At 63.0% G+C, this 12,207-nt stretch overlaps 1 protein-coding gene across 3 annotated transcripts; it reads left to right on the top strand.

Moving 5' to 3' along the window:
- Window positions 1-2,489: 2,489 nt before the first annotated feature.
- On the top strand, window positions 2,490-11,790 carry FAAP100 (FA core complex associated protein 100). 3 transcript variants are annotated; one of them, XM_019661999.1, is made up of 10 exons: window positions 2,490-2,704; window positions 2,871-2,989; window positions 3,732-4,666; window positions 5,742-5,898; window positions 6,697-7,469; window positions 7,550-7,686; window positions 8,873-8,989; window positions 10,455-10,541; window positions 10,948-11,085; window positions 11,331-11,790. In XM_019661999.1, exons 1-9 carry the CDS (start codon window positions 2,543-2,545, stop codon window positions 11,077-11,079), a joined length of 2,619 nt encoding a protein of 872 aa, XP_019517544.1. In that variant the 5' UTR covers window positions 2,490-2,542; the 3' UTR covers window positions 11,080-11,085; window positions 11,331-11,790. The 3 variants fall into 3 exon arrangements, with proteins under 3 accessions (XP_019517544.1, XP_019517542.1, XP_019517543.1); XM_019661997.1 differs by lacking the exons at window positions 10,948-11,085; window positions 11,331-11,790 and having other exon boundaries at window positions 9,376-10,538; XM_019661998.1 differs by lacking the exons at window positions 10,455-10,541; window positions 10,948-11,085; window positions 11,331-11,790 and having other exon boundaries at window positions 7,550-8,966.
- The last annotated feature ends 417 nt before the right edge of the window (window positions 11,791-12,207 follow it).

Here is a 12,207-nt window from a genome sequence, read left to right as displayed (position 1 = left end):
TTCTTGGACCTCTCAGGAAATCGAGCAAATGGAGTGTATTGCTTGGAAATAGAACTTGGGCGCCTGCCCCTGGCATATGCAGCCTGACGGTGGGCTCTGTTGCCTGCAGCTTCCGTGCACACACCGTGCTTTCTCCCCCAAGTCTGCCTCCAAATTTGGCATAGAGACCTCTGACCATTGGCAGCAGACCGACACCCTGCACAGCCACACGGAGCTTCCCCAACCCCCAATCTGCAGCACCCCTTAGCTGAGCCGGCTTGCAGCCCTTGGCTCATGTCAGTAACTTGCAGGACCAGCACTCAAGGCCCCTTATGTCAGGATAGGCTGGCAATGATGCTCGTAAACCTGTGTGTCACCAGGTATGGGTTTACCTGAGCTTGGGGCCCAGGAGCCTGCTAGCCCTGGAGGAGGAGGGGTGCTTCCCTCCATGTTGGAACATGGCCGGGAGGGCTGGAGCCTGGAGTTAACAGGCCCTGGGTGGGAGTGGGCCGGGGGTCAGAGTAGACTTGGAAGGAGCACGTCCTCACTTCCTAATTCCAAGGCCAGTGGGAGCTGGTCCTTATGCCCCTGGGCCCCTCCCTGTCCCAGCACCAGGACAGCCTTTCCCACCCAAAGGGCAGAAATGGGTGAACTACAAGTGCTACCCTGGGGGTGAGTGCTCTGCCTCAGCGAGGGAGGTTAGGACTTTTGCTACTGGTCTTTGTGTTTGGGCATGCACACCAGCCTCCGTGATGCCAGCTTAACTTCCCAGCCCAGAAAACATTTGGCAGCTAGGCCCCTTCAACATGCCATGCCTGGCATGCCTCCATATGCCTCTCACTTGGTGTTTGGCCTTGGAGCTTGTCCCATTGGCTTCCCAAAGGAGAGGGGTGTAATTGAGTCCTCATTCTGCAGACACCTTTTGGGGGCACTGGGGATCTCTGAGTTGCTCATACACAGGAGAGCTCTTGGCCCCTCTCTGGTCAGCATCTCTCCCAAGCCTTGGAGGACGAGGAGAGGGAGCAGCCCGGTGGGGACAGAGAGCTCACCCCAGCTCCACCTCACCGCCAGGCTCTGCTTATTGTGCGTCATTTTTTTTTATGGCCCTTGGCCCCCAACCTAGAATTCCTCTGGCTTACCCCACTGTCCACTCAAACCAACACACCCACGGACAGGACAGCGGGTGTTCAGGCATGAAGGGAGGGAACACTTGCGTTCATGTTTGGCTCAGCAGCTCAGAGCCCTTGGCTGTGGACATTAAGTCAGGATTCCCCCCGGTCGGGCAAAACTGCAGGTGACCCTTGACATGGCAGGTAAGCCTGTTAACCATTTATCCTATTGGGTCGTTGGGAAAGTCATGACGCATTTTTGCATTGAAAAACAGAAAAATACGTCATGACTTTCCCAATGACCCAATATCTCGACCAATCACTTGACCTATTTCCTCTGAAACCTGCTCGGTTGTAAAGATAAATAAGGCCCCTAGGTTTGGGCTCATTCTCAACCTATTCCTTACCATTGGCTTAAACCTTAGAGGGAATGTAAAACAAGCAATTCAGACTTAAAAAGGGACTCTGGAAAAGCCCTGGCTCTAACTGCTGCCCATTGCTTTATGCTTGTAGATTCTGACCTCAATTGTTATTTCCTATGTTACCTTGAGAGGTTCAGCTGGTCCTCAGCAAATGCAGGGACTGGCACCTCCCCCAGGCCGACCCCTCTACACATTGCAGCTCCGAGTAAGACCAAGTATTGTTAGAAGCCTAGAGGGTAGAGGGGGTCCCTGACAGCCCAGTTCACTCCTAAATAGAAGAACTTAACACTTCTCTGGAGCACCCCTAACTGCTTTCGGGCTGCAGAAAGGCAGCAGCTAGGTTCCCTTCCCTCCGATCAAACCTGTTTCTTCTAAGTGTCCATAGGACTCCCTCCCCGTCTTAACAAGTGACAAGAGCTGACGCCACCGCTCGCTCCTGGACTCCTCCGCAGCATCCAGCCGCTCCCCAAACCCTGGAAAAAGTTTTAGGAGCGACCGCCTGCTCCGGAGTTGCGCCAGCCTAGGGCCCCCGCCCCGCCCCGCCCCGCCCCGGGGGAGCCTGCGTGCTGGCCCGGGGCCGAAGCCGCCCGGCTCTAGGGCGCACGAGGGGAGCGGGACTTGGTCCCGGACCAAGGGAGCCCTCAGGGCCTCGCACGGGCGTGGGGGATGCTGTGGACCCGCAGGGCACCCCCCAGCCCAGGAAGGCGCCTCCGGCCGCGCGGCGGTCGGGCGTGAGCGAGGGCAGGCCACTGGGCTTCCCGCATTTGGCTTCAAACACGTCGGCCCTTCATTGAACCACTCTGTCCACTAGCCTTACGGCAGCAGCGTGGCCTCCCGTCCCCCAGCCGAGGCCCCACGGTCGGGATCGCCCCTGGGAAGCCGAACGGCCGCCCGCTGGGGCCCCGCCCCCGGCGCCTTCACTCCGCTTTACGGCGGAGGCGGGGCCACGACGTGGGCGGCCGTACGGCGCCCCCGCGCCAGCGCGAAGGCGGCGCCGCTCCCCCCACGCTCCCCGCGCGGCTGGCGCGCGCCATGGCCGGCCTCGCGCCGCGCGTCGACTACTTGGCGGACTTCTGCCCGCTCGGGGGCCTGACGGCGGGCAGGCCCCGCGTGCTGAGCCGCGGGGCGGAGATCGTCCTGTCCACCGGGAGGGAGCTGGTCTACGTCTACGACCGCGAGGGCCGGCTGCTGACCGTGAGCGCCGAGGGGCGGGGTCCCGGGTCCCGGGTCCCGGGGGTCTGTTCGGGGAGGGGGCGGGTGGAGAGGCGGGGCCCCGGGCCGTTCCGAGGGGCCGGCGCGGCGCGTTCGAGGAGCGGGTTTGGAAGCAGCCTGTGCCGTGCTCTGCCTCCCCGACATCCAGGCGGTGTACAAGTTTCCCGGGCCGGTGTGGCACTTGGAGGTTCTGGCCCGTCGCGGGGCGCTCTACGTCCTGTGCGCTCAGAGGGGCATCTATTGCTTGTCTTTGGACCAGGCGAGCAGGTGAGGAGGGGTCGCTGGGCAGCACGGCGTGGGCCGGGTCTACGCGGCCGGCGCTGCCCTCAAACACCGCCCGGTGGCCCGTGTGATCCGCTTGCCCCTGGATTGGGCTCAGAATGAGCCCTCGCATGGGGATGGTGGGCTCAAAGCCAGCTCACCAGTCGTGGGTGCCCCCACCCCCAGCCCCTGCGCTCTCGGGCAGGCTGCTGTTCGCATTGCATCCTTAGTAGATGGAGTGCAGACGGCTGAGTCTGCAGCCAGGAGCAGGACCTGCCCTCTTGGCCTTGGTGGCCCTGTGTCCTCTGGCCTGACACACCTTTGAGGTGGGCTTCTGTGGTCCCTGACTCAGCGGTTAGAGGACGTCCATGTTAAGGAGCCGGGCCCCTCCGAGTACCAGAGCCTGGATGTGGGCGCCTGCTTGCGGCAGGCTTAGGGCATAGAAAGAGTAGGTGCGATGCCGAGATGAGACTGAGGGCCTTACAGGTCTGCACTGATGAGAGTTTTCCATCGGAACGCCTTGCTGTGTTGTGCCCCTGGGCGACCAATGCTGAGCAGACCAGTCCATGGGGCAGGTCGGAGCGGTGTGGTTGGCCGCCCACTCCCTGCTGAGCCTCCCCCACACTGCTGAAGGACTGTGACAGTCACTGAGATCGCTCCCTGTGAAGGGCCCAGAGCCAGCGTACTCGTGGCAGGTACCGTGACAGCATGTGAACATCGTGACTGACAGTTCTCTGTGTTCTCGAAGGTCTGTGCGCCAGAATGGTGGGGACGACAAGGACAGGGAGCCTCCTTACCCTGTGATCCCTGTGGACCTGCACGCCTGTGTCCTTCCTGACGCCACCCTGTGTGCTTTCACTGTGCTGGACTCCGTGCTCGTCACACTGGCGCAGGGCCCCGCCCAGTGGAAGGTGCAGCTGTTTGAGCGTCCCTGTCCAGGGGAGGACCCCAGGCCCAGAGGCCTCATCGGTGAGGTGGAGTTGTCCACCTGCAACCCCCCAGCTGGGAGTCCAGGGGAGCCCAGAGCCCCCCGCTTCCTCCCAGTACTGTGCTCTGTGTCACCACCAGGCTCCAGGGCCCTGCACGGCCTCCTTCGGGGTTCCGGGGACTTCACACTAGAGGGGGCTCTCTTTGGGCTACTCTTTGGAGCTGACGCCTCCCTCCTGGAATCACCTGTGATCCTCTGTGGTCTTCCCGACGGCCAGCTCTGCTCTGTGGTCTTGAAGACCCTGGTCACCTCTCGGTCAGCCCCCGGTGACCCAAAGGCCCTTGTCAAGATCCTCCATCACCTGGAGGAGCCCGTCATCTTCATCGGGGCCTTGAGGACTGAGCCGCTGGCTGAGGACGTGGAGGACACGTACTCTGACTGCCTGGTGGCGCTTGGTCACCATGGCCGGACGCTGGCCATCAAGGCCAGCTGGGACGAGGCAGGGAACCTGGTGCCAGAGCTGCGGGAGTACTGCCTGCCAGGGCCTGTGCTCTGTGCAGCCTGCTGCGGGAACGGCCTCATGTACCACAGCACCCCCTCCAACCTCTGTGTGGTGGACCTGGCTCGGGCAGGTGTCCACGGGGACCCCGTGCAGCCCAGCAGGGGCCCAGGAGGCCTGCCCTCTCTGCTGTGTCCAACCAGCTTGAGTGTCTGCAGTGTCGTCACCCTCTCTGTGTCATCTAGCGTGCCGGAAGGTACGAGTCACCGTTTAAACCTGAAGCCTTGAGGAAAGGTGGACACCCCCGCCCCTGCCCTTTGTCAGTCTTGACCCCTGTGAACTGGCCTGTCCTGCCTCATTCCTGTCTTTCATGAGCCTGACAAGGGCAGGCTTATCCTCACCTCATGGTCGACAGTCCTTGCCATGGGGTCAGGGAGTGCCCTACTGTCCTGTGTGGGTTTAGGAGCAGATATGCCTGGGTGGTGTCTACACCTGGGTGATCTAGGGCAGGGGCATCTTACCGTGACGCTCTTACATTGCAGGTAGCTCAGGGGAGAGCCCAGGGGGTTAGGTCAAGCCTTTACACTTCCGAAGGCCCGCAAACGCCTGCCCCGCTCACCGTGTGGCCCGCTAACACGCCCACTCTGCACCGGAGGCAGGTGGCGTCCTAGAGCTGATGGTGTGTTTACCTGGACAGCCACAGAGGGTTTTAGCTGTGTTTGCCCATTGTTGAGGGAGAGGGACAGAGCCACCCTCCCCCAGGGCACATTCATCTTAAGATGGCCTGTGAGTCGTCACAGGGCGTGCCATGGACAGCTGTCAATGTGAAAGAAACGCTTTGCAGGGAGAGAGGGCCCTGAGCTGCCCCACCTCTGGGCAGTGGGATTGGGTTTGGGGGCAAACAGATAAGCCTATTTCCTGGGGGACCCGCTCGTAGGCCAGGAGTAGGGAGCCCCAGAGACCAAGGGCTTCTAGGACAGCCCGGCTGGAGCCACGTCAGAGTGATGGGCACGCACGGCTCTGCCCACATCCAGCTGACACGGTGCCCTGCACGGGTCCTTGTATGGCCCCTTTTAGTCCTGTCCATGTATAGTGTGCCACTGGTGCCACCTCCACTGTGCTGACATCCCTTCCCAGGTGAGCGTAAGGTGAGCATGGGCAGCTCCATCCGGCCCCTGGTGCGTCCCGGGCTCTCCCGGCCGTCTTCAGGGCCTCATTGGCTGCTGGTTTTCCGTCAGCACTTGAGTCTTAAGTCCAGGCGGAGCTGCTGGGTGTTCCGGCAGCTTTCCCCTCCCTCCTGTTGACTGGTCCCTGCCCGTGTCTGTCTTCAGGTGGCACTGAGCTCCTGGCCTTGTCTGCCAAAGGCCGCCTGATGACCTGCAGCCTGGACCCGAGCGCTGAGACGCCTCATCCCGCTGGAGTGACTGCAGCGAATGCTGGCCGAAAAATTAAGGAGTTGCTCTGTGGAATTGGCACGGTCTCTGAAAGGTGAGCAGCAGGCTGCGTCCTTGGGGGGCGATGTCCTGGGTGGGAACTGGAACAGTGGTCCAGGCCAGCTGCGTTACTTTGTCCCTGGCCACTAGCGAGGCCCCCGGCATCAAATTGTCTGGCAAAAGGCTTCACTAAAGGCTGGCTATCTCAGAAGACAAAAGGGGCACCCACCGTCTTCTCAGACCGCCACCCACCTTTTCCCTGGCAGAGGGTACAGGAGACTCCTCAGCTCTCCCCCAAGGGACCCTTCCCCTCGGAGGCCGCCGCCGCCTCCCCCTCCCTGCTCTCACTGAGGGGGCCAGCAGCCCCTTCCTCTGACCCATTCAGCGAGCTGGCTCCTCTCAGGCCTCACCTGCCCTCCCGTGGCCCTGAGTGAGCGTCCACAGGCCCTGGACCCCTGTGGGTCAGGCTCATTTCTATAGCGTCGCCCTCCAGGCTGTCGTGGTGGCTGCAGAGAAGCAAAAGGACCAACTCAGAACGTGGGGAGCAAGTCAGGGTGGCCAGTCCCACCACGGGCACCACCTGGGCCCTGGGGCTGTGGCGGAGGGCGGGCCCGGCCCGCCACGCACAGGCCTCTCGCTCCATCCTCATTCCTCCTGCTGCCCAGGAGGGGTTGGGTCAGAGGTGGGGGCGGTGTGGGTAGGACACACACAGCTCCTTGAGGCGGAGGCTTGCTCCTCGTTTGCTGTTTGTCGAGGAGCAAAGTTGTGGTCCCTCCTGACCTGGGAGCGGGGGACATGCCTCCGCCATCCTGACCGCTCACTCCTTCCTGGGTGCCATATCTGCTCTTCCCAGGGTGTCTTCTCTGAAGAAGGCAGTTGACCAGCGGAATCGGGCCCTGACATGCCTCAACGAAGCCATGAACGTGAGCTGCACCCTGCTGTCCCACCGGGAGGGCCCCCGGCCCATCACGTGCACCACCACCACCTCCTGGCTTCACCTGGGGCTGCGGGACCTGCTCACCGCCACCTGCCTGCTGGAGAACAGCAGCAGCTTCAGCCTGGACCGGGGCTGGGCCTTGTGCATCCAGGTCCTCGCCAGCCCCCATGCTGCAGAACTGGACCCGGCTGGCTCAGCCGTGACCTACACCGTCCCCGTGGACCGGCTCAGCCCCGGCGGTCGGCAAGAAGTGACGCTGCCCCTGGGCCCTGGCGAGGACGGTGTGCTCGACCTGCCGGTGACCGTGTCCTGCACGCTTTTCTACAGCCTCAGGGAGGTTGTGGGCGGGGCCCTGGCCCCCTCTGACTCTTTCGAGGATCCCTCCTTGGGTGGGTGCCCTGCTGACATCCTGCCCGAGCAGGAGGGCATCTGCCTGCCCCTGAGCGAGCACACGGTGGACATGCTGCACGGCCTGCGTTTCCGTGGCCTGGCTGCGCCCTGCACACAGGCCCCTGGCCCTCTCCGCCCCCCCAGTGACCCTGTGAACACCTTCCTGGCAACTTGCCGCAGGCTGGGCAGTGAGCAGGCAGAACCCACGTCCCTGCGAGCCAAGTACCTGCCCCCGTCAGTGGCTGCCATCAGGGTGTCGGCAGAGCTGCTCAGGGCCACGTTGGGGGACAGTTACTCAGGTTAGTGGCACTGGCTGACTTCTCTCTGGCCTCGGGGCCCTGAGGCCTTCAAGCCCATGGCCTGCACCTGTCTCCTTCAGGTGTGTCCCTGTGCTGTGCCACCCTGCAGTGGCTCCTCGCTGAGAATGCCACCGCAGATGTTGTGAGGGCTCAAGCACTGTCCTCTGTCCAGGGAGTGGCCCCAGATGGCACTGACATCCACCTCACCATCCACGAGGCAAGCAGGGGGTTGGCTCTTCTGTCTCGGGAAATTGGTCTCCACGCCAGTGGTTCTGAGTGGAGTCCAGAGCCAGCAGCGTCTCTGGGTGGCTCGGGAGGACATTCTCCAGGGGATCAGGACGCATGCTCAGCTCGAGAGACACAGCTGTGCTGGGGCAGGTCCCCGGTGAGGACCGGCCAGCCATGCACTGCTCAGCATGCACGGCCCCACCCCAGCATTGCTGGAACTCAGCCGGTCCCAGGGCTCCCAGCACTGCTCAGGACGGCCTTGTGTCCCCAGGAATGGCCCGTACCACACCAGCCCCAGCCACTCACCCCTAGATCATCAGGAGGTGCCAGGCCCCTTGTGGAAGCTGCTCGCATGGGGCAGCCTGGTCCCTAAAATGGGGCCGCAAGTCCCCCAGCCCCTCCGTCTTACACCCCTTCCTCTCTGAGACCCTCCTGGCAGCCGGCCTGGGGTCACGTCCACAGACCCTTAGGTTCCAGTGTTAGAGGCTCTCACGGAGTAGCCCAGGTGGCCAGGACACGTCCCCGAGGGTGGTGGGTGGGGCTGCCCACTGCATAGCCCTTTCTGATCAGGCCAAGACCAGGCCGGCGTCAAGGTTGGGGTGTCCCTGGGCCCCGATTCTGGGGGCTGGTGTTGGCTCTGCGCATGTTGGAAGAGCTGCCAGTCACAGCACCCTCCCCAGGCCCCGGCGTCCTGCCTTGTGTGCTGTGGGGGGAGCCAACCTGCTGCCCTGGCCCTCAGCCTGTCCTTCCCAGTTGCATCCTCAGCTCAGTGCGGGCAAACGCTCGGGAGGTCACGTGACCTCTGGCCTTGACCACCCCGCCCACTGCCTGTTTTCACGCCTGAAACCTTGACCCAGCTGTCAGGTGACCTGATCGTGCAGTGTGGGCCATGAGTGGGATCCAGGTGTGGGATGTCTATAGTGGGCCTGTCACAGCAGTCACCTTGTTCTCGACTGGGGGCCACAGGTCTGGCTCCCAAGGGAGGGGGCTCCTCCTGGACGAGTGAGCAGGTTTGGTGTTGGTCAGCTGGCTGGTTTGCCAAGTGGGAGTTGACGTCGGGTGGGGAGCCCAGGCCTGGACACCCTGGGCTGCCCACAACGGTAGAGAGGGCAGCGCAAGCCAGGGAGCTGGGCCCCAGGGCTATGGGCGGGCACGAGTCTCCTCATGTGTGGCAGGTGACTGTGACCGACCTGTGCCCGGAGGGGCCCATCCAGGCCGTGGAGATCCAAGTGGAGAGCCCCTCTCTGGCCAACATGTGCGGGGTCCACCACGCTGTCATCAGACGTATGCAGGTACGTCAGCCCATCGGCCTGCAGGGGCGATCTCTGTGAGGAGGTGGGGACAGGACCTTGGGGTCTGTGGCGCCCTGCATGGGGGTTACAGGCCAGCCTCCCCGCTTCTCTGCTTCCAAATGCATGTGTCCCGCAGGTGATCTGGGGCGTGGGGGTTTGCTGCTTACGCTCCTGGCAGCAGCTCCCGTGGGCGATCAGAGCCCTTGTAGTCGACAGATTAAAGGGGGCTGTCGTCACTTATCAGCTGCCACAGTCACCTGGGGGTTTCTGCACTTGGCTGGCTGTACAGAGGCCATGTGGGGAGGCCGTGCCCGGGGGTCAGATACCCCGGGCTCAGGTCCCGGGACAAGGCATCCACTTGTCTGAGCCTCCATGTCTTTGCCCAGAAAGTGGGAGTTGGCAGCCGGCCCCCCTGCAGCCCCGGTGCCCGGCCACCTGGTGCAGGAGCAGGCTGCTGCAGTCCCGTGCAGGGCAGTGGGACCATGACTCCCAAGTCAGAAGGTCTTCACGTTCCAGAAGAAAGTCTGCACAGCTCGTCTCTTCCCGCACAGAGGGCTCTGCAGTGGCAGCACCAGCCAACTTTGACAACTTTTCCTAAGCATGGTGTCTGCATCAGCCTCACCTGGGACTTATCAGTGCACGTTCCCAGGCGCCCCCCCAGCCTGAGAACCAGAGAGCCTGTGGCTGGAGCTTTGACGAGGCTCTGAGGGCCGCTGCTCTGGACCCCTCTGCACCCAGGCGAGCCAGACACCCTGCAGCAGCCCCGGCTGGCTCAAGAATTGAGCCCTGATCTTCAAGCCATCAGGATGGTCTCTAGGGCCATGGTGCCGCCTGTCGGGAGTTCTGCCTGTGACACTGTCCTCAGACTGCTCATGTTCCATGCCGAGAGCAGTCCAGCTCCTACGTTCCTCAGTCCAGCGGGGCCAAGCCGACCGTCACTCTCTCTGGGCCTCATGTGCGGGCCGTCCCCAGACCCTGTGGAACCTGGCAGCCACAAGGTGGACAGCTAGCCACTTGGTTCTGGGACTCTGCCGGGTGTGCAGTGTCTGGACTGTCCCTCTTGCTGTGTCTCGTGGTGTCGGCTTCTTGTCTCAGCGCTTGGCACCAGCGGCCAGCAGGGTCCTTGTTGTCTCGACCTGTCCACACCGGGTCTGAGCCCCAGGAGCCCACGGGGCTTCCTGCAGCTATCAGGACTGGAGCAGCCCCAGAGTGGGCTGAGTGAGCATGCTGACCAGCTGGAGCAAGGACTGAAGGCGACTCGGGATGGGGAGGGGGGGCAGCGGGTGGGGAAGAACCAAGGAGGCCAGGCTGGGGCTGGTGTGTGCCCGTGTGGGCGGTGAGGCCCCAAAGCATCTGGGGAGAAATGGGGGTGAAGCAAGGAGACCAAGAGGATGGGGGTGAGGACGGGAAGGGGCCACCTGGCTCAGGAAGTGCCTCTCCAGCTACCTGCCCCTTGTGCCCTCAGAGGATGGTCCTGGAGCAGGCTGCCCAGGGCTCCAGCCCCCCTGACGTCCGCATGCAGTATTTGCACCAGATCCAAGCCAACCATGAGGTGAGGCCCTGGACCTCCCGCTAGCCCGGGCAGTGAGGACTGGCCCCGGCCAGGCTCCTGTGTCCCAGCCGGCAGGGCCCATTCAGTCCTCAGCACTGACGGAGGGAGGGGGCGAGCGTGGGTGATATCACGTCTGTCTCTGGCCCCACTCCTGCCTGTTAGCTAGGACCCTATTGTCACCTGGGGAGCATGATCTCCCCTTCAGCCCGGCCACTCTCCTGTCCTGAGGGGCCTTCAGAGGCCAGGTGGGGTGTCCCACACTGTAAGGCCACAGATGAGCGTTTTTCCTGGACCACCTACCATGTCTCAAGGAGGATTTGTGCAGGATGGGTGTCCCCTAGAGGAACCCGGCGACGTGCCCAGTGGGAGGGTGAGGGACCTATCCACTGTCACCTCCCCCCTGCAGATGCTGCTGCAGGAGGTGCAGACGCTGCGTGACCAGCTGTGCACGGAGGACCGAGCCCGCTCCTATGCCGCGGCTGAGCGGCTCCTGCAGGTGTACAGGGAGCTCCGCAGCCCCAGCCTCCTGCTGCTGTGATGCCAGGTGGGCCACCTGACAGCTCAGCGCCTCTGTGGTTTTATGGAGGAAAACCTGGAACTCAAAAGGCTACTGACCAGCTTCTGAGCCAGGACACAGCTGCGGCTGGTTTTGGCCGCGGGGGATTGGGGGTGAGCATGGCCACTGCACTGCAGAACGCAGGGCACCTGGCCCCTGAATGGCCACCTGAGCCCCGCCCTGCCCCGGTTCACGGCCCGCGCCCGCATGGCTCCTTTGTCTTCCTCCCGCAGCTGCCCACGGCCTCTGCGTTCCACCTGCCTCTGCTGTGCAGTCCCCAACCCAGGGCACTCAGGTGGGATCAGCGACGTCCCCGCCACCAAGAAGCCCGGCCCAGAACACGAGGTTCAGACCCCTGGGCTGGAGCAGTGTTCCCCAGGCAGCCTGTGGAGCTCACAGAGAGAGAGGGCTCTGGCCACGACTTGGGGTGGGTTTGGATTTGCTGTCGCTGTTCCTGGAGGCACCCAGGAACCGCTTGGGGCACCTCGACTCTGCCTCTGTACTGCTGGGGTCACCAAGTGGGGGGTGCTCCCTGCCACCAAAGCACAAAGACCAAGGGAGGGTGCTCCTGGGTTGGCCTGTGGCTGCAGCTTTTTCAGGGCCTCTCAGGGTGGTGATGTTTTCTGTGTTGGGGGAGGTGACTCTGTGACGGCCCTGCTGTCAATGACAACTGAGCCTTTCTGTTGAACTGCCTTCACCTCTGCCGGTTTTGTTACCTCCCCCCTCTCACTTGGGTGGCATCTTGGACCTGAATTCCTGGGCGTCCCCCGCTCTTGACTCCGCTAAGTCTGGCACCGCTGCTCTGCCCAGATGAGCCAGCACTGGAGGTCCCTGCAGTACCCATCAGGCCTTTCAGGTCACAAGGGCCCCTTCCTAGAGGACCAAGGCCACTTCCTTGTCACCCTCCACAGAGGAAGAAAAGCCAACGGGGTTCTCTGAGTCAGGGTCTGGGAGAGTGGATGGTCACTGCATGGACCCCACACTGGAGGGCTCTCCAGGGCAGGGAGTGGGGGGCAGAGGGCCAGCCCACCCAGGACTGCCCTCATCCCATGTTGGCTGGGAGGAGCTGTGACGGTGACCTCCAGGGCGCGCGAGCGGGTTCACCTCCAG

Source organism: Hipposideros armiger, unplaced genomic scaffold, assembly GCF_001890085.2.
Source record: "Hipposideros armiger isolate ML-2016 unplaced genomic scaffold, ASM189008v1 scaffold_362, whole genome shotgun sequence".
Taxonomy (NCBI): Eukaryota; Metazoa; Chordata; class Mammalia; order Chiroptera; family Hipposideridae; genus Hipposideros; species Hipposideros armiger.
Note: the sequence above shows the minus strand (reverse complement) of the source record. Positions and strands in the feature narration are given on the sequence as shown.